Below are 20,088 nucleotides of genomic sequence, written 5' to 3'. Positions count from 1 at the left end.
CTCTGCATGTTTTAAAAACCTGAAGGAAATTTTATTTCTCTTCCCACTGGGATCGGGCCCACCCTCTCGGTGGGACCTGAAGAACTGACTTAAAGAATCCACGTTTAAAAGCACCCTGAGCTAGAATTTCCATGGTGACACCCTGAGGGGTGGGCAGCGTTGGGCCAATTGGTTGGGTGTTTGGGGCAGAGAGATCAGGGTTCCTCACTGGAACGTCTTTCTCAAACAAGTGGGCAAACCTGATCTACATCCCAGCCCAAGGGTCCCTGATTCCCACTCATTCTCAGGCCTGCTGGGGAGAACGCGCTCTCGATTTCAGCCCGTCGTCCTCGAGCTGATGTGCGGGGAGGGCGGGTCACTTCCTCCGCGCCTGCGCCTGGTTGCTCTGTCCCTTCTGGTGCAGCTGTTTCACCTGGGCCAGGATGTCTCGGATCTTCCTCTGAGCCATCTGCAGAGAGCAGGCGAGAGGGAGGGTGAGGCCCCCAGAGGCAAGGAAGGAGACAGCCCCACACAGGGACCCAGACCCAGACCACAGGACACACAGGACTTCAGAAAGCTGAGAAAGGTTGTTTAGAGTGACCTCAGTCTGTCTGCCTCTGAATGGACCCCTGAGCACCTACTGGACAATACAGCAAGGAGAGGGGTGGGCGAGGGGGTACATTCATTCCGAATGTAAAACTTAACAAAGCTGTCGCATTACTGAACCCAGAACAGAGTTGCCTGAGTATGTTTTGGTCAAAGGGTCATCAACTAGGAGACTTTGTCACAAATCACAACTCCACTACACATGAAAGTATCCCCGGGAAAGGGGACGAAACACCTGGAGATGGATTAACAAAACAAAACAAAAAACAAAAATCAGTGAAATAACCACTGTGAAAATGGGCAAAATACCAAAGGGTCCGTATTTTTTACTCTTTACTTCTTAAAAGTTTCTTCCCTAAGAACAGTTTTACAAGGAAAATCCACTGCAGAATGCGATTCACTTGACAGAAGTGTCCCAGAGAATGTCTCCTTTCCATGAGCAAGACTGACTGGGCGATAAAATACCCATTTCTTTTCTTATCCAGTGCAAAAAATGGTTAGGGAAGGACCAATGTTAAATAACAGGAAAGATCATCCTAAATTATCAAAAGCCTGTGGTCGTCACGCCGTCACAAAGGATCACCAGAGGGCTGCGTGTGCAGCAGGCGCACGTGGGTGAGCGGGGCTGCGTGTACAAACAAGGTGCGTGCGGGTGGGCGGGGACTTGACCAGGAGGTGCAGCAGGGGAGTTCCACATGGCGCCGGCCCTGCAGGGCGGGACTCCGGGACTGTGTGTGTGTGTGGGGGGGGGCGTCCCACGTGGTGCGGGCAGACGCGCAGGTGGGTGAGGCACACACAAGTGGGTGGGGACTTGACTCTGGGCCTTGCGGCGCCGGCAGGACTTGACACTGCGTCCCCGTGGGTGATAAATTTAGATATTATTTTCATATACATTTTACTAATTTTCTTTCATCTCTGACACTTCTATTATAGAGAAAGGGCCAATAGCAATATTAAAATATTTCCTCTAATTAAGTCCCTTTTAATGTGCACAAATTTCGTGCGCCGGGCCACTAGTTAATATATAATGTATAATTTATAAAGTCACATATTTATATGAAACACATGAAGTTGTCAGTGCTTTCCCTAGGGCATCATAGAGGGAATAAAGCATGAACACCTCACACTCATGCACCTGGAAGAGAAGAGGCCAGCCCAGAGGCAGGCAGGGTCCCAGGACTGGTCAAGTCATACTGGCCAACCTCTGGAGTCTTGCTTCTCTGAGCCCTGGGCTCCTGCCACCCCACCCGTCTGTGATGAGGAAATGCCATACATACCTGGCTGGCATAGAAATGCCCGATGATCTTAACAATGACCTGGTCGTTCTCATCAGGGGTCTGGTCTCTTGGCACCACCACTTCAGCTGCTGTCAAATTCTGCAACTCGTTCACCTGGGGGTAAGTGGGCAGAGAAGAGCTCAAGCTGCCACCAAGAAACCACGGCTGATGGATGGACTTGAAGAGCATTACGCTAACCAAAACAAGCCAGTCAGAGGAAGGTAAGTATCACATGATCTCACTCATTTGTGGAATAGAATGGACAACATAAACTGATGAACAAAAATGGATCAAGAGACATAGAGACATCAACAGACCATCAAACCTCAGAGGGAAGGGAGGGGAGGATTTGGGGGGACTGAGGACAATGGGGGGAAAGGGGAACACATGTAACACTTTCAACAATGAAAAACAGAGGGAGGGGCAAGAAGCTGGCGACTAGCAGGTGGAAACGGAGTCAGAAGCTAAGCTTGGGGAGCAGAATCAAGAAAATGGGCAAAGTGGAGTCCTGAGATTGGGCAGGGCAGGGGAGCAGGAGGCCACGGCAGAGTTGCTGGGTTTGGGGACTAAGACCTAGAATTTTCAAAGTGGCCCTCAGAGCTCACCGTTTTGCCACCTTTGCCAATAACCCGGCCGGCCGCCGACGCTGGCACCCGGATATGGGTTTCCAGCTTTACTTCCTCCTTGGGTCCAAAGAAATTCTCCTCCTTGAGTTTTCCATAAATTCTTCCCTGAGCCTGAGAAGATGAGGTCATTGTTAATCATCGGGCCATATATATATGACAAAACACAAAGTACAGCCCCCAAGCTCCACCCGACCCTCTTCTGGCCCACAAGCCCACCCCACCTACAGGAAGATCAACCACCTAGGCCAGGTGATACGAAAGATCAACAGCACTGACCCATCAGGGTCCCTTCCGCTTATCTGTATTGGAGAACCTGGGTAGAGTAACTGAATGCATTCTTCCTAGAGGAATGTGTTCAGTTTGATAAAACCAGACCCGTTGGGGTCTGGGATGAGGGCATTTATTTGGACAATGCAGTGGCTAGCAATTCAGGTCCAAGTGGCAGCTGATCAAGTCGCTCAGGGGACAGGCTATCAGACACTCCACAGCCTGGAGAGCTGTCCCCATTCTCCGTCCCTGTCAGGCTAAGTTAACAACCAGCTTTGGCTTCTGACCAGAAGCTCGAGAACCCAGGGATGTAGTAGAGACATAAGGGAGAGAAGGGACTCTGGCGTTAAAGGCCTTCCCTTCCGCAGTAACTAAGGCAGAGCACAAGGAAGAAGCCTCAGACTCCTTCTTTCCCGCGTGACCTTCGAGAAGTAGCGAGGGAAGCTCGATGCCAGTCTGATTTGCACACCCCTCCCCAGGTCAATCCCAGTGTGTCCAGCTTAGGAAAACAATAAAGACCAGAACCTTGAATTGGGCCTCTGGGGGTCCAGTGATGATAACCATACGAACTTTGGAGTCAGGAGTTTCTGGAGGAGCAATCTGCAAAGCAAACAGCTGGTCAAAGAGGCGCCCTCACCCTGGCTGGGTGCTCAGTTGGTTAGAGCACATCCCCATATGCCAAGGTTTGTGGGCTCAATCCCTGGTCAGGGCACATACAAGAAGCAACCAATCTATCTATCTATCTATCTATCTATCTATCTATCTATCTATCTATCTATAAAAAGCAGTAATATGCAAATGAGCTCAGGACTCCCTAAAGGTCACAACCAGCTCAGGAGGAGGGGCTGGGCGCAGCCCCAAGCCTGAGAGAACAACACAGAGGGGCGCCTGCTCCGAGCCTCTGTGGCCAGACTGTGGCTTAAGCCCGCTTCTAAGCCATCAGTAGGACATCCCCTGAGGGCTCCCGGACTGTGAGAGGGGACAGGTTGGGCTGAGGGACCCACCTCCCCCCACCACTCCAGTGTATGAATTTCGTGCACCAGGCCTCTAGCCCTATATAATAAAAGCCTAATGTGCTAAGTGTGCAGTCAACCAATCATAGCATAATATGCTAATGATGCTAAGGCCAGTCAACTGCTCGCTATGATGTGCACTGACCACCAGGGGGCAGACGCTCCAACCAGTAGGTTAGCTTGCTGCTGGGGTCAGGTACTGAGCGAGACATGCCCTGGAGCCCTCCCTCGGTCTCTCCCCAGTTGGCCAACCTCCCACAACCCTGCCCGGCCCTGATTGTGCACCAGTGGGTTCCCTCAGCCTGGCCCTCTCACAATCCGGGACTCCTCAGGGGATGTCAGAGAGCCGGCTTGGGCCCGATCCCGCAGGCCAGGCCAATGAATTCGTGCACCGGGTCTCTAGTGAATGCATAAATGAGTGGAACAGCAAATCAATGTTTCTCTCTCTAAAAAACAAGTTTAGCCGAAACCGGTTTGGCTCAGTGGATAGAGCGTCGGCCTGCGGACTGAAGGGTCCCAGGTTCGATTCCGGTCAAGGGCATGTACCTGGGTTGCGGGCACATCCTCAGTAGGAGATGTGCAGGAGGCAGCTGATCGATGTTTCTCTCTCATCGATGTTTCTAACTCTCTATCTCTCTCCCTTCCTCTCTGTAAAAACTCAATAAAATACATATAAAAAAATAAATAAATAAAAAACAAGTTTAAAATATTTTTTCAATTAAAAATAGAAAAAGAGGAGCCCTCCATCTCCACTGTGCCAGTCCCCCTACTCCCACTATCCACTTCTGAGAACATGGGAAGAAAAAAAGACTCCACACCTCAAAGTCATTGCCCCTTGTACCAAAACTGTTTTGAAGGCACGGATGGGCTTGCTTCAGTGCCGGTATCTAAGCAGGGCCCCCACACTCTTCCCATCACCCAATCTCCTGGGGAGGTTTCAGTGGAGTCTTTTCAGGGGAGAGGGGGGTAATGATGAGATGACCAAGAGGGAGGGCAGTGACCACACTTCCTCAGAGCACACTTCACCAAAACTTTGAGATCACCGAAACAAATGTGCAATTTAACAGCGCCCTTGTTTCCCTGTGCCCGTCTCCCTCTCCACAGGACCCCGCCAGGGGAGGTAAAAAGAGAGCTAACATTTACTGAGCACCCACTGCCCCCAGGCACTGACTGAACCAGGCTCCAGCTGCATCGTCTCCTGGTGCTATGACGACCGCTATACTGATGAGGAAACAGAGGCTCCGGTCACACAGCTAGGAATGGGAGTTTGAACCCTCGTCGGTCTGTGGCAGAACCCAGCCTCCTTCTCTAGGCCCAATGCCACCTCCTCCCTGGCCTGAAAACTGGATTTCTGTGAAGAACTCAGCAAGGCCAAAAGCCACAGGGAAAAGGCCCCAGCACCAGCCAGGCGGGGCGCCTGGGAGCAAAGGCAAGAGGGTGATGGAGCAGAGCAGTTCCGTCGGGGACGGGAGGGAGGTAGAGCAGATCACCTTGATGGAGGCGCTGGCGAAACGGGAGAGCTGTTTGATGTGCTGCCCCTTCTTGCCGATGATGGCGCCCACCGCCTGGGCAGGGATGAAGACCTGCACCATCTCCTGCTCCGGAGCCTGCTGCCAAGACAGGGTGTGTCATCACCACAGGCCCAGAGCCACAGCCTAGAAGCCCCTCCACACCCCTGCTGTGCACCCTCAAGGAAAAAGGGGTGCAGGCACCCAGCCAACCTGGGCAACACCCTCTCTGCCTCTCCCTAAGCCCAGCAGGAATCAAGGGAAGAAGCTGGAGGAAGAGGAGGAGGGAAGAAGAGTGCTGTCAGGCTGCTGACATCCCTGGCAGCATCTGAGATTGCCCTCCACGGAGTCAAGGTTCTGACCTGTTGCCAGGGGCTGGGAACAATGGAGGAGAAGCAACCTCAGACCCTCCTACCTCCCTACAAACCCCCAAGGATCGGGCTCCCACAAGGAGTGGGGCTGCTTAAGGGAGGCCGTCGCCGGGCCCAGGGGTTCTGTGAGAAGGCTTTGCACTTACCATAAAGGAGCTATAGGGCGCAGCTCCCGTGACACTGCTGGGAGGTGGCGGGACTGCACTGGACGAGGCTGGGAAAAGACCCACGGCAGCCAAGTTCAGGCCGGGGATGAGATGAGACTGCAGCTGGGGTGAAAGGTGAGGAGGGGGAAGTCAGCTCAGGCTGACCGGGCCCAGTGGTCGCTTGTGTGTGTGGCCCTGGCTGAACTAAGAGGGGGAGTAGTACCCCAAGACAGAGTCGGCCAAAAACAGACGAATGACATGCTTTTACACAGACACCGCCTGCCCTTTTGGTTCTCACATGTGTACTCGTGGAGTTACGGACTGAGAGCTAGTGACTCCAACCAATTTTATTCCGTCAGGAGCCCGTCCTCTCTGGCTCATTCCGCCCTGAGACGGGGACAGACGCACAGCCCTGTACCGCCACATACCGACGGGAGACGCAGCAGGGACAGGTCTCCATGTGACTCCTAGGACTCACCTTCCTACACCCTTGCCCCACCCCCTTTGAAAATCAGATGAAAGCGATGGACCCGCTAAAGTATACATGAACAAGTTTTAAATATAATTATAAAAGCCCTATTAGTCAAACTTAAAGGCCTCAAGGCCACACCACACAGCACTTGGCCTGCCCGTCCCATGAGGAAGACCCACTCTGTGTGGCTCAGGCTCGGAGAGGGGCAGCAGGTGCCTGGCACTCACACTCATGGCAGCCACGTCATTCTCATAGGCCTCCCGAACTTTCTTCATGATCTCCTGCTCGGCCCGGCAGCAGTTCTCGATGGCCCCCTTCACGGTGATGGTCCTCTCGGGGTTATAGAGGGTGAGGTCCTGCAGCCTGCGGGGAGAGCAGAGCAGCGTCCCCCTCCACTCAAGGGACAGGCCCGGGCCCCAGCTCCATTTCTGCAAGCTGCTTAACCTTTGCCAAGCAGCTCTGTCTCTGGCCTTCGCTTTGGAACCGGGGCAGGGGGATGTGCCGGGAGATGAGAACACCCAACCGAAACCCCTCTATTTGTGAGGAATCCAATGACGGGGGAAGCAAGAAGGATGCTCCTTTCCCTGGGGGGTTCTGTGCCATCCACTTCCTGTGCCTTTGCAGAACAGAGCAGCACTCTGCCCACCAGCAAGTCGCTGATGCCAGGACACATGGTGCTCACGGGAATAATCCACCTGGAGAGGCAGGCCGCCGCCTATGCTCTGTCAGAACAGGACCCAGGTTTGAAACACAAGCCCTGGCTCCAAGCTGCAGCCTCTCCTGAAGATGCAGAGCACTTGAGGTCTGCGGGGGGGGGGGGGGGCCAGGACTGGGGAGGCGGCACCCTAACAGTCCCCTGCCCGCCACAGCCCACACAGCGGTGTGATGGGAGAGCCCCAGTCCTTGTCAAAATAAACACTCTTCACCACCTCTGAGTCTTCTTTAATGGGCAGAAACTGCATCCAACTTAAGGGACAAGAAGTATTAAGGTTCAGTCATGAAATAGGGCCGGCCCCGGGCCCCCAGGCATCCCATTCACACAGAAGGAAATACAAGGGAGCCTTACGAGGAGATGGTGATTTTCGTCTCCGTGTCCTGCTCCACCTTCTTCAGGTTGCGCCCCTCCTTGCCAATGAGACGCCCTACGAAGTTATTATGGGCCAGGATCTTCAGGGGAACCTCGTCAGCCCTTCAGGAGACAAGGGAAGAAGGGAGGGTCATGTGGAGACTCAGCCATCATGCCACCCCGATGAGGTTTGTAGGACAAACCACAGGACAAAACCATGTTAGAAGAGAACTAAACCCAGATTAGTGGCTGCTCAGGATGAAGAAATGGGGGAGTAGGGGTGGACTGCCAAGGGGCACAAAAACGATGCTGATGATGCACATGTTCATTATCTTAATGGAGTGACGGCTTCACAGGTATCTGCATATTAAAAGTCATTCAACTGTACACTTTAAAAATCAATTGAAAATAAAAAATGAAAATGCCACATTGTAGAAATATCTGCAGCTAGCCCTAGCTGGTTTGGCTCAGTGGATAAAGCACCAGTCTGTGGACTGAAGGGTCCCGGGTTTGATTCCGGTCAAGGGCACATGCCCGGGTTGCGGGCTCAATCCTCAGTAGGGGATGTGCAGGAGGCAGCCGATCAATGATTCTCTCTCATCATTGATGTTTCTATATTTTTTCCCCCTCTCCCTTCCTCTCTGAAGTCAACAAAAATATATTTTTTTTAAAAAAGAGAGAGAAATATCTGCAGCTATAAAAAAATGAATTGGGTCAGTATGTATTGGTGCATGAAAATGAAAAAAAGCGAAGTATAAAACGGTTTTATCGCCGAAACCGGTTTGGCTCAGTGGATAGAGCGTCGGCCTGCGGACTGAAAGGTCCCAGGTTCGATTCCGGTCAAGGGCATGTACCTGGGTTGCGGGCACATCTTCAGTGGGAGATGTGCAGGAGGCAGCTGATTGATGTTTCTCTCTCATCGATGTTTCTAACTCTCTATCTCTCTCCCTTCCTCTCTGTAAAAAGTCAATAAAATATATTAAAAAAAAACAAAAAAAAACCGGTTTTATCAATATGCAATATAATGTACATTACGACCCTCTTTATGCTAAAACACACCTGTGCCCTGACCGGTTTGGCTCAGTGGATAGAGCATTGGCCTGCGGACTGAACGGTCCCAGGTTCGATTCAGGTCAAGGGCAGTACCTTGGTTGTGGGCACATTCCCAGTGAGGGGTGTGCAGGAAGCAGCTGATCGATGTTTCTACCTCTCTATTCCTCTCCCTTCCTCTCTGTAAAAAATCAATAAAATATATATTTTTAAAAAAATAAAAATAAAAACACCTGTGCTTGTGCGCATATATGCTTCTGAGTGCACAACGCTTCCAGAGAGCATACACACAAGGTGTTACTTGTGGGAAAGAAGATTTCAGTGTATAACATCTCCTGTATCTCTGTGCTCTCGCTAACAAAGGTGTGTGTTGGGTTCAGGAAGGTGGCGGTCTCCACATTCGTAGGAAAGCGGAAGCCTTACGTTTTGGTGTCCTTGGCCTCCTTATGCATGATCTCCAAGATCATCTTACAGGCGGAGGAGCAGCCCTCGGGGGTCGAGTGGACACTGATGGCCTTCTCGGCGGCACCTGCATTCTCCTTCCTGTGCACGTCGATCCTGAGGACCACAAGGACGGGGTGGCTGGTCAGTCCGCCCTGGGGGACGGGTCTTTTTCGGGCTCCCCCAACCTCAGGCACAGGAGCAGCTCTACTTGGAACAAAGCCCATCAAAGGCAGAATGGGGAGGGCCAGGGACACATGGCCGGCCTGTTGCCCTGGATCCTGTCTTAATCAGGAGGTGGCGGTTGGAATGATAGCGTCTACCATGGGACTGCCAGGTTGGGGATCAGCAGCCCACACTCTAATTTGTGAATTCTGGATTTCCCCCTGAGACAACTGTAAAGGGGAGGCACATTGTCCCAAATAAGAAGAAAATAATGAAGGATGTATTATGAATAAGGACACCAGGTGACCTGTTCTCTCCCAGGGACACTGATCAGCTGTAAAGTTAGAGAAGAGTGGTGGCGGTGGAACAGGAGACGGGACGGACTTAGGCCCTATGACCGAGGGCCCAGACTTGGGCAGGCTGACCAGTCCTGCTGACACCAACAGTGGTGCTAAAACCACAGAGAATGACCGGCTCACCAAGACCAGGTTGGCTTGCTGAGACTTTCTATGAGGAATTTTAGATCCCTTTTTTACTAACAACAGGACGAGGTCCAGCAACGGCCACCACAGGATGCACCACATGCCCATTCTGCCTCCCCACCTGGCCCCGCCTACCTAGGAGGCTGGGATTGGAAGCAGTGGCTCCTGAATGGAAAAGAATGAACGTGTTCCAGCCGATATTTCCTACTGACGCCACTGAGTGTGCTTCCAGGAGGCACCCACTCCCCAGGTAGGAACCACCATTTCCTGGCACCCATCTCCATCCCCCAGCACCCCAGACTCACTTGGACTGGGTCTGTTTTGTGATATTTCGGATGGTGGCGCCCTCCTTGCCAATGATGGCGCCCACATACTGGGTGGGCACCAGGAGCCGCAGGGGGATGTCCACTTGCTGCTGCTTGGCAGGGGCCCCGGCTGCCACAGGCGAGCCCTGCCGAGGCTGACCCCGAGAGCCAAAGCCCCCTCGGCGCCCGTTCTCAGGACCCTGTGCTATCTGCTCGTCGGGAATATAGGAGACCTTCAAGGCATGGTTCTCCAGCTGGTGGCCATTCAGCTTCATGATGGCTCTGGGGACAGAGAATCTACTGGTTACTCCAACCCATGCTAATCACACCAAATGCCCTCCATGGGTAAAGCACTTAAGAAAGGGATAGGACCACCTGCCCACCACTCCCACCTCCACCTTAGGGGCCCTTCCAGTCTACATGGCCCAAGACATCAAAGGGAAACGTAAATTAGTTATTTCCAATTAATGTTGGGGTCAGCTCGTCAATTTCAGCCAAAACTACCTATACAAGTCATGTAAGAATCGCATGATAAATGAATAAATACAATAAATAAAGGTGATAATTCACAGGACTTGGTTTTATTCCTATTGAGTCTGGCACCTTCTATGTTTAAGGAAACTGTAAAAAAAAAGTTAAGAGTTGGAGACAGAATGGCTTATTACCACATGGAAGCAGGAGTTTGTGTATCTGGAATGTCTGCTAACCGGCTGAATTACACTGGAGGGAGGGGTCAAGCCCCCTCCCCCCCCATTCCCAAACCTGTTGCCGGTTAGAAATGCAAACAAGGCAACAGCAGGTATGGGAGTGAGCAAGTGCTGCCATGATCTTTAGAGCCAAGCTAAAAACCATAGGCTGGCCACAAGGGGCAGTAGGAGCCTCCAGGGAACTGTGAGCCCAGGAGACGTCTAGCATGAGATCCGAGAAAGTGGTGGGATTTTACAGTGTAGCCTAAGTTGGAGGAAACAGAAAGGATAGAGGCAGCATGAGGAAGCCGCAAGAGAGCCATCAACAGCAAAAGGTGGCCAAAGGCCCATGTATTGACAGGGTCCATATAGACACAAATGGGTAGATGGGTAATGTGTACAGTTACCAGTGAGTGAGCAGTGTTCATTACTCAGCCAAAGGGAGAAGGAGCTGGACCGTGTGGGTGTAAGAGGGCTGGAAGGACCCCAGCAAGCATACACGGGGCCCATGGCAATCACAGCAATAAGATGTCCGCCCCGCCACATCCTATCATTAACAAATGCTTTTTCTTTAAACATAGCAGTTCCTCCTCACTATCGCTAGATGGCGCCACCAACACAGCAAAGCCCTGCTGTTCTCCAGCAACTGAGATCTCTCTGGGAAGCCAACCTTTTCCCCTAGGGTTTTCCCATCTTCCCTGGGAGTTCTTTGGGCCCCTCCCTTTCCATCTATTTGCCATCAATCCTAATGAGTTACTGAACCTTTGAGATTCCTGAACCAACTACCCAGCAACACCCCACAAAGGCCCTCCCAGCCCCACGCTCCAGCCCACTCACTGCCTGGTCTGCTCCCGGTTGGAATAGGTGACATTCACCACGGCCGTCTCACTTTCCGTGTTCACTGGCGGGGGGAGCAAAACAGAGGCCAGGGTTAGGGCAGTGAAATCTGGAGAAGCCACTCAGGAATCCTGGGTGTGGAAAGCTTATCCGTACACACTGTGACGGACAGGCGTGGAGCAGAACCTTGGGAGCCTGTGAAATACTGGAATGGCAAGGCAAAACGGTTCCCCTTCCGGCCCCTTTTACCAGAACTCCTAGGAAACTTAAATTTACATTCTTGCGTTTCCCTTTCTACATCTTCCTTTGATTTCCCTTCCCAGCCCCCAAGAGAGCTGGGCATACAAAAGGATGGAGTCCACACATCAGCAGCAGGTCAGACGCCCACACAAGAGCCTGCGAGATACATTTACCCTTGGAAAGTTAAACTAGTTAAAAATCAACACACACTGAGGTTAGCAATTTACAGAAGTAAACATCCCAAGAAATGGCTTTAAGGATATGGCTGAAGGTTTTGGGGAACACCCAAATCCATTTTAGAGGCTGAAGTATCCTCAAGGCTCCATCAGTCAAATGCATGTGTATTGGAAGCGAGCTAATGGGTTGACAGGAGTGGCTGCGTGGCCTTGGGAGTGGGGAATGAGTATGTCTGCTTCTTTTCCAGAGGAAAGGACTTCCCGACTGCTCCAAACATCACTGGCCGTGGAAATGCACATATTCAGGGCATCACCAACTCAGGAGACCAGCCGTTAATTCCCCCAAACTCTTCATAAGCAGCCTTTGACTTTCATTTGATTACCATACACATTCTTTCCCACAGGGAGGAGAATGGATCGGACATTAGAATCTCAGGCAGTCTGGGCACATAGTTCTCCTTTTAAATTAATAAAATTAACCTTCTGTCATGTGCATCATTGTCCTGTGATTTGGGGTCCCCTGGGCCTGCTCAACCCCAGGGTGGAGGACATGGACAAAACTCAAGCCTCGCTCTAGCTGGTTTGGCTCAGTGAATAGAGCGTTGGCCTGCGGACTGAAGGGTCCCAGGTTCAATTCCAGTCAAGGGCATGTGCCCAGGTTGTGGGCTGGGTGTGCAGGAGGCAGCCAATCAATGATTCTCTCTCATCATTGATGTTTCTATCTCTCTCTCCCTCTCCTTTCCTCTCTGAAATCAATACAAATAAAAATATTTAAAAACAACAACAAGAAAACCCAAAACACTCAAGCTTCTGTCCCACAAGCTGAGGAAAGGCACTTGGCCACCAAACCTCAAGTGTTCTCCCACCTGGGTGGTGAGGAGGATTCTAAGTAATAAATCCTCTGCTTTTTTTTTCATTGACCAAAAAACATGTCGCTAACAATCAGGGATTCTAACAAAAAAAGAGACAACCAGTTGATTATTCCAGCCAAAAAGGGGGAATCGAAATGCTTTTAAAGTAAAAGAGTTGCAGACTTATCCATGATAAACACTCAATTTCCATTCTTAAACTATTTCTGAAGTCTTTTTTTAAAATAGGTTTTTATTGATTTTTAGAGAAAGAGGAAGAGAGAAGGAGGGATAGAAACATCAATGAAAGAGAAACATCGACTGGCTGCGTCCTGCAAGCCCCATACATGGGGATCGAGCCCACCCTGACCAAGAATCGAACCAGTGACCTCTTCCTGTATGGGACGATGTTCAATCCACTAAGCCACACCGGCTAGGGCTATTTCTAAAATCTTAGTTCTACCTTGGTTGACCCCTAGCAGCCTGGGACCCTATATCAAGAATGAGTGATTTTGTTCAAGTCTCATTGAACAGAGGAGGGACCTGTCGCAAGGTAAGAGCCACATGTCCAGATCCTCAGTCCAGTGTATCTCTACCACACTCTGTCCTCTTTGGGCATGCCAAATAGATCTGCCCATGGAAAACGAGGAGAGCAGATCCCCCAAAGTCCCCCACCACCCACCACCCACCACCTCTGCCCACTCTTACCTTGTTCACAGTTCTCTACTGTTCCATACTGAGCAAGCAGGCTGTCCAGGACCTAGGAGCACGAGAAGGAAGGAAAGCTACTCTGAGCATCCCAGGAACTAGCCCTAGGCCAGCCACTAGACACCCCGCATCCCAAAGCACTGGGGCGCAGGCTGAGCCTTGGGTGGGGATTGAGCATCATTACCTGTTCAGTTTGCCCTTTCTGGGGCACCTACGCTGGTGGTGACCTGTCGGGGTTTCTTTGCAGACATGTACTTAAGCTCAAAGAGGGATTTGGGGCCTTTTTAGAAGTAGACCTGGGCCACCTGGGGCCCGAAATCAACTTCTGCCATCACGAAGTTTGGGGCTCAGGGAACACCCTTCCCACCTCCTTCTCTATAGGGACGAACGTTCCAAGGACTAACATGGGTCGTCTTAGGTTAAGGATGAGACCCAGCCAACCTCCACCCAGCATCAACCACACCTGGCCTAGCACCAACCACACCACCAGCGGACAGGACCTCCCCCGTCATCTCAGCCAAACTCAGGCTGACCCAGGCTTCATTCCAGTCTCCACTACCCATGCCAGAGAGCTCCCCAGTCACTTACTTCCCATCGCAGCTGGGGTGGGATATTTCGGATCTGAATTTTCCGACTCCTGAAATTAGAGGGAACAGGATTAGTGACCGTTTGGAAAGCTTCAGGGGACTGTGACTTGGCCGTTTTTAATCCCTGTGCCAGGCTATCTCCCCACCTTCTTCTCTACACCAGCGTCTTAGAGTCTAAGAATGATAAACTTTGGGAACAGAGATTTGGTGTGGCGAGAACAATTGTTATCACTGTTACCAGATAGGAAGATCAAAATCAGATGCCCCTAAGCATTACTAGGGTATCGTCATTCCCTAAAAATCACATCTGCTTCGTCTCTCTACTCAGGTTTCTCACTAGAGAAACTTTTATTCAGTAACCATCTATAACGCCCCCCCTCCCATGTTTCAGAAATATAAAGCCACATAAGACATTACTCATTAGTCTGTTACCTATTTACACAAAATAGGCAAAGTGCCTGGCCTCAAGGTGCTGTTTATTAGGGGAGACATACATGCAAACAAACAATATCAGGGTCAGAGTGCAGAAGTGCTTTGTGCAGGTATAAATTTAAACCTGGCCTCCACTTCCTAGCACTGATCTTTAAAAGATTAAAAAAAAAAAGATTTAATTCCTTTGGGGCTTTGTTTCCTCCTTTGTAAAACAGGGATAATACCTATTCAAGGGGTGGTATACAAGGTAATGTTAGACAATATTATAAAGAGCTTAGCAAAGGGCTTAGAGTAAGTACGAAAAGTATAATACTAGATGCATTTTCGAATACTAAAGTGGGAGTGATCAACACACACATAACCCAGCATTCTGACCACCACCTCCCCTCCCTCTCCCCAGTTAACTACACTTTCTCCTTCCCATCTTTCCCCTTTAAAAAGGTAATTCACCCCCCCCCGCCCCCCAAGAAGGCTTTCAGGTTCAAGGCTGACTCCCAGGGAAATTGGTTACCACCCAAATCAATGCCCTAATCCTCAGGCTTAAACATTTTAATTGACTTGTCTGCAGTGGTCAATTGTCATTACAGTCTTTGCCTATCCATCCTTGATCACAAAATCTTAGTTCGGGGACACAGTCCAATAAAATTCTAGTGGTATGAGGAAAAACTGGACTAGGAAGCAAGAAAGTCCAGTTCTAGCCCTTAAACTGCCTCAGACTGGGTGTTCGTCTGACTGAGCCACCTAAGCTTCAGGCCTCAGTATCCCTAAGCAATGGGATCATGTCAGTTTCTGACAAGCCAGGAGAAAGCAGTGTTGAAACCCATGGCACCAAGGGAGGGAAGGGACGCTAAGCTCTAACTACAGATGTTTCCAACTTGGCTCTGTCCTGGGCCAGCTCACTTACTTCCCCCCTGGGGGACCGCGAGTGTCTTCAGCTGTAAAATGGACCGGAAAGGGTCTCCAAGACCCTTCTAGCTCTGCGCTGAGCGTGGAACGCCACGGATGACGTATGTTAAGGACACCTCTCCTGGGGATGAAATGACTGAGGAGGAAATGAGGGTGAGTGTGAAGAGAATCTATGTCCATGGCTGTCTACTTTGGTTGGTTCATGAATCTGATCTAAGGAGGTCAGGCGACAGCAGGACAAAAGAATAAAGATCAGACACAAGTCCGGTTCCAGGTCCACAGATCCACCCTCTTGTGATAACTTGCTGGCCAAGAGGGGGAGACTCATTTGGTGGCCAAATGGACAGAGAAAATCCAGGACCCCTTACCGTGGAAGTCAAACTGTTGGAGAATCGAGGAAGGAATTATGGCACCTTTGGAAGACTGAGATCGGCGACCCGGCTCCCAGGCATGTCCCCAAGCCCAGGACCCCCCCAAGGGACCTCTCTGGAAGAAGGCAGGGGGGTGGCGGCTGTCTGCCTAAAGCAACCCCAGTGCGGTAGTTCAGTCTGAATAGCTTTCAAATGGCCTTAGTATTACCTCAGGTCAAAGGTCAAAAATACCCTCCTCCTACTTCAAACTCCTAGTTTTAGGGGCTTTCTTTTCAGGGTGGGGAAGGGTTGGAGAGGGGTTGGGGTGGTGAAATCAAATATCTGCTTGGGATGTTAATCCATATCCTGAAAGCAATGGCAGTCTGGAATGTGTGGAATGTTCCAGGAGAAGGGGGGGAGGGGGACAGGGCCATCCAGCCAATGAAGGAAAAGACATCTTGTAGCCCGCCCTCCTTCACCCCTCAGGGCACACACCCAGGCCTGGGAGCCCACTCCAGGCCCCTTCAGGCCTCCAAAAGGCCTTTCCGTAAGTCCCCAACCCTGACAAAAACAACAGAGGACACGAGGAACCTCTGTCTTTAAGCCCTTGGCCTCGTCTCTCTAAAGTTCGGTGTTTCTTTCCGGCCCAAAGCACTTGGGGCAACGCAGACAAATGGACTCTCTTTCCTCGGGCCCCTGGGTAACTCATTCCACTTACAAACATTTACAGCCGCAGCCGGGCAAGGGCAGAGCTGAGGGTGGGGGGATCCAGGTGGAAGCTAAGAGAGCCCTGACTGCTGGGTACCTTAGCTTCCTCCTGCGGAAGATGGACAGATAGGGCTTTGAGGACTGAAAGCAGGTGCCTACCACGCCATGGTGCTCAATCCCTGTCCCGGGCCCCGGGGGCCTGCAGGTGCCCAGGTAGGCACGGGAAGAGGCAGGAAGGCAGGGCTGACTATGTGCAGCTCAGAGTGAGAAAAAGCAGTTCAGTCTTCTGCACTGGCGGGGAAATAGTGGGAAATAACACAGCCTAGAGTCCCACTTCCCCGTGACAGCTAAAGGGACCCGCTCCAGCACCCTAGTGGATCCACTGGAGCTTGAGCAGCGCCTTTGCTCTGCCGGTAATAAACAGGCACAATACAGAGCCCAGCCTGAACCCCAACATCTGCTGCTCAGGAAAGGCAAGAGAACTCCTAGCGTTGGGAAACCACCACCCACCCAGCCCCGAGCTGATAAACCTGTTGAGTGAAAGAAAGAAGCCACTAGCCCCAGGCAGAGCAAATGAGATGCACGGAGGAATTATTTCCCTGGTGCCAGCACCCCATATGTATGTATCTTCGGCCGACCTCTGCCTGCCCTGACCTGTGGGGCAGTTACGGGGCCCCGGCGCTGCTCCCCAGATACAGAGCAACCCTAGGGACCCACCTCTCTAAAGCAAGAGACAGGCAGGGGGCACGAGGACCACAGGAGCCAAGGGACCGTTCTTCTCAAGCCCCGGGCAGATTCCAGGAGAGATCAGAGGAGAGAGCATCCAGTAAGAGATGCAGGAAGTGTGGGGCTGGGCACCCAGAAGTACAGCTGGCAGTTCTCCCTGGGCAGGAAGCCCTGTCCTTTTCACCTTTTTAGAAAAGTGTCACTGACAGACTGAATGGGAAAATGGGTCAACTTGGAAGAGCCTAATATTTCACACCAGACTCAGATTCAGCGCCTCCTATAAACCCCTCATTCCCAGCTCCGTTTTACAGGGGGTCCTGAGATTGGGGGGGGTGAGTGTCTTTGCCAAGTCGCACAGCTGCCTAGAGCCACAGCCAGGATTCGAACCCAAAGCTTATCTCTTTCCAGGCTCATTGCACTGTCCACTCTGCTGCCTTTTTATAAAATATTTTCTTTATTGATTTCAGAGAGGAAGGGAGATAGAAACATCAATAATAAGAGAGAATCATTGATTGCTGCCTCCTGTACACCCCCTAACTGGGGATCGAGCCCGCAACCCAGGCATGTGCCTTTGACCAGAAGCGAACCCGGGACCCTTCAGTCCGCAGGCCAAGGCTCTATCCACTGAGCCAAGCCGGCTAGGGCTCTGCTGCCTTTTTGATGGCATTAAGGACACAGGCCTTCGCCAAAATATAGCCGTGTCAGGCTTGAGGAGAAATTTAAAATATTCAGAGTTCACACAACATAGTGAACCGTGGGCCTCCAAATGAGTGCTGCCCCAAACCCACCTCCATTTCCCAGAACATTTCCAGTTAGATAAAAAGTGACCCTACGGCATATTGAACACTGACTAGATATTTGATAATATTGTTAATTTTTTAAAAATCTCAGTGATGGCCCTGGCCAGGTAGCTCAGTTGGTTCAAGTGTCATCCTGATATGCCAAGGTTTCGAGTTTGATCCTCAACCAATGAGTGCATTAATAAGTGGAACAACAAATCTTTCTTTCTCTCACTCCCATCTCCTTCTCTCTAAAATCAGTGATGCCCTGGCTGGTGTGGCTTGCTTGGTTGGGTGTCATCCCGTATACCAGAAGGTGGCAGGCTGATTCCTGGTCAAGCCACAAACCAGGTTTTTGGTTCCCTCCAAATGGGGGGCGGGGGGGGGGGACGGACGACGGTGTGCCAATAGATGTTTTTCTCTCACATCCATGCTTCTCTTTCTCTCCCTTCCTCTCTCTAAAAATCAACTTTTTTTAAAAAATGGTTTAAAAAAATTAATGATTTTTAAAGTTCTTACATTTTTAGAAATATGTATGGAAATAATTGCAGATGAAATGGCATAACTAGGATTTGCTCCAAAGTAATCAGGGGAACAGAACAAAAGAAAACCGTTTAGATATAAATTGATAATTTTTAAAACCAGGGGATGGGTACTGAAATTTATTACATTATCCTCTCCACATTTTTATGCTTTTTTTGTAGTACAAGGGTTGTTGTTCTTTTAATTATTCTAGCTCATTTGATTTTGAAGCTATTAAAGGTTCCAAATTTTTTTTGTTAATCCTTACCCAAGGAAATTTTTTCCATTTTTAGAGAGAGTGGAAGAGAGGGGGAGAGGTGAGAGAGAGAGAGAAAATCGATGAGAAAAACATCTATTGGCTGCCTCCCGAACTCACCTGGACTAGGGACAGAACCCTTGCCCTTCGGAGCTCAGATCAATGCTCTAACCACGGAGTCACGCTGGGCAGGGATAAAGGTTCCAAATGGATGCGTTTGAGACTTTCCTATTGGTGTTTTATTAGCAAGAATCCAGGCCCTGGTTAGACGCCTGCTGGGGGCAGGAAGGGTATGGAGGAGCAGACATATGGGACCTTCTCACAATGCACAATGGAACAGTGACTCCCGTCCCTGGGAAGTGGGGAGGGCTGAAGACTGCCTCAGGGACTGTTCTTTTTGCAAACCTGCTCCTACCTCTTTCCACCCCCAATCCCAGACAGGAAGGAGCCATCTTCAATCCTGAAGATGGCCTCACCCCTCCCTAGAGGGAGGAGTTCCTTTAAACCAGGGAGGGGCCAGCCAGCAGAAGGGAGGAAAGAGGCAGTAGGGTTTTGGAAATCTTGTTTAGCTTGAGGCTCCAATCCCCAGAGGCTCCTATTGTGAGTCAAACCTGGACTTTTATCTCCACAGGGAGCTGGGATAAAAACCGAGATCTCCAGATTAGATCCTTCACCTCCACCCCTCCCCCAGGGCGTGACTCTCTCTGCCTAGCAGGCTGTGGGGCCTTGGGCAAGTCAAGCCTTCAACTCTCTGGACCTGTTTCTTACATCTGGAAAAAAGGATAAGGACTAGTCAACTTTACAGGATCTTGGGTACCCCTGATCCCTGTTCAGCTACATTCATAAAGGGATTTTCTGTGCCCTAATGGTCTATGTTAATAATTCTCACCTTTCTGCCCTAGCTGGTTTTGCTCAGTGGCTAGCGCACCCGCTTGGGAATGAAGGGTCCCAGGTTCGATTCCCATCAAAGGCACATGCCCAGATTGCAGGCTCGATCCCCAGTACGGAGCGTGCAGGAGGTAGCTGATCAGTGATTCTCTCTCATCATTAATGTTTCTATCTCTCTCTCTCTCTCTCCCTTCCTCTCTGAAATAAATAAAACTATTTTTTTTTAAAAAATAACAACTCTAACCTTTCTTTTGAGACTTGGTTCCCATTAGAAAACGTGATCACTCTCCGCCAGAAAAATGCAAACATTTTTGCCCATAATTTCAAAATGTCAGGGGTTAATGAAGACTTTGGAATCCTTCATAATAGAGACACCCTCCCACAGATCTACACACTTAACTTCATCCCCAATGATGTCCACGTCTTCACTCAAACCTGCAGGTCTGTCGGGAAGAAAGCCAAGCTTGACCGGGGTTGGGGGTTATTGCTTAGATACTGGAAATGAGGGAGCAACGGAGATGTTTCAAACCTGCAGAAACACACCAGGCTCATTTAATTCCGATCATCAGTCAAAATGCTCCATACCAGGACTTTTCTCAAGGTTTCCGGAGGCCGCTGCTGGAGTCATTCCTTCCACAGGTTTTCTTGGCACCTACTAGGCCCGG

General features: G+C 50.6%; 1 protein-coding gene across 2 annotated transcripts in view; it reads right to left on the bottom strand.

Moving 5' to 3' along the window:
* Nucleotides 1-355: 355 nt before the first annotated feature.
* Nucleotides 356-20,088, bottom strand: part of IGF2BP1 (insulin like growth factor 2 mRNA binding protein 1) — a 38,227-nt gene continuing 18,494 nt past the window's right edge. The window contains exons 3-15 of one of the 2 annotated variants that reach the window (XM_036341616.1): nt 13,858-13,906; nt 13,270-13,321; nt 11,298-11,361; nt 9,775-10,056; nt 8,805-8,939; nt 7,332-7,454; nt 6,493-6,628; nt 5,794-5,916; nt 5,259-5,378; nt 3,281-3,355; nt 2,468-2,599; nt 1,863-1,976; nt 356-448 (exon numbers count right to left, since the gene is read on the bottom strand). In XM_036341616.1, the coding sequence (XP_036197509.1) occupies nt 356-448; nt 1,863-1,976; nt 2,468-2,599; nt 3,281-3,355; nt 5,259-5,378; nt 5,794-5,916; nt 6,493-6,628; nt 7,332-7,454; nt 8,805-8,939; nt 9,775-10,056; nt 11,298-11,361; nt 13,270-13,321; nt 13,858-13,906 (1,498 nt within the window). The remainder of the gene's footprint in view (nt 449-1,862; nt 1,977-2,467; nt 2,600-3,280; nt 3,356-5,258; nt 5,379-5,793; nt 5,917-6,492; nt 6,629-7,331; nt 7,455-8,804; nt 8,940-9,774; nt 10,057-11,297; nt 11,362-13,269; nt 13,322-13,857; nt 13,907-20,088) is intronic. The other variant, XM_036341617.1, reaches the window with a different exon arrangement.

This window comes from Myotis myotis, unplaced genomic scaffold (assembly GCF_014108235.1).
Source record: "Myotis myotis isolate mMyoMyo1 unplaced genomic scaffold, mMyoMyo1.p scaffold_m19_p_17, whole genome shotgun sequence".
Taxonomy (NCBI): domain Eukaryota; kingdom Metazoa; phylum Chordata; class Mammalia; order Chiroptera; family Vespertilionidae; genus Myotis; species Myotis myotis.
Note: the sequence above shows the minus strand (reverse complement) of the source record. Positions and strands in the feature narration are given on the sequence as shown.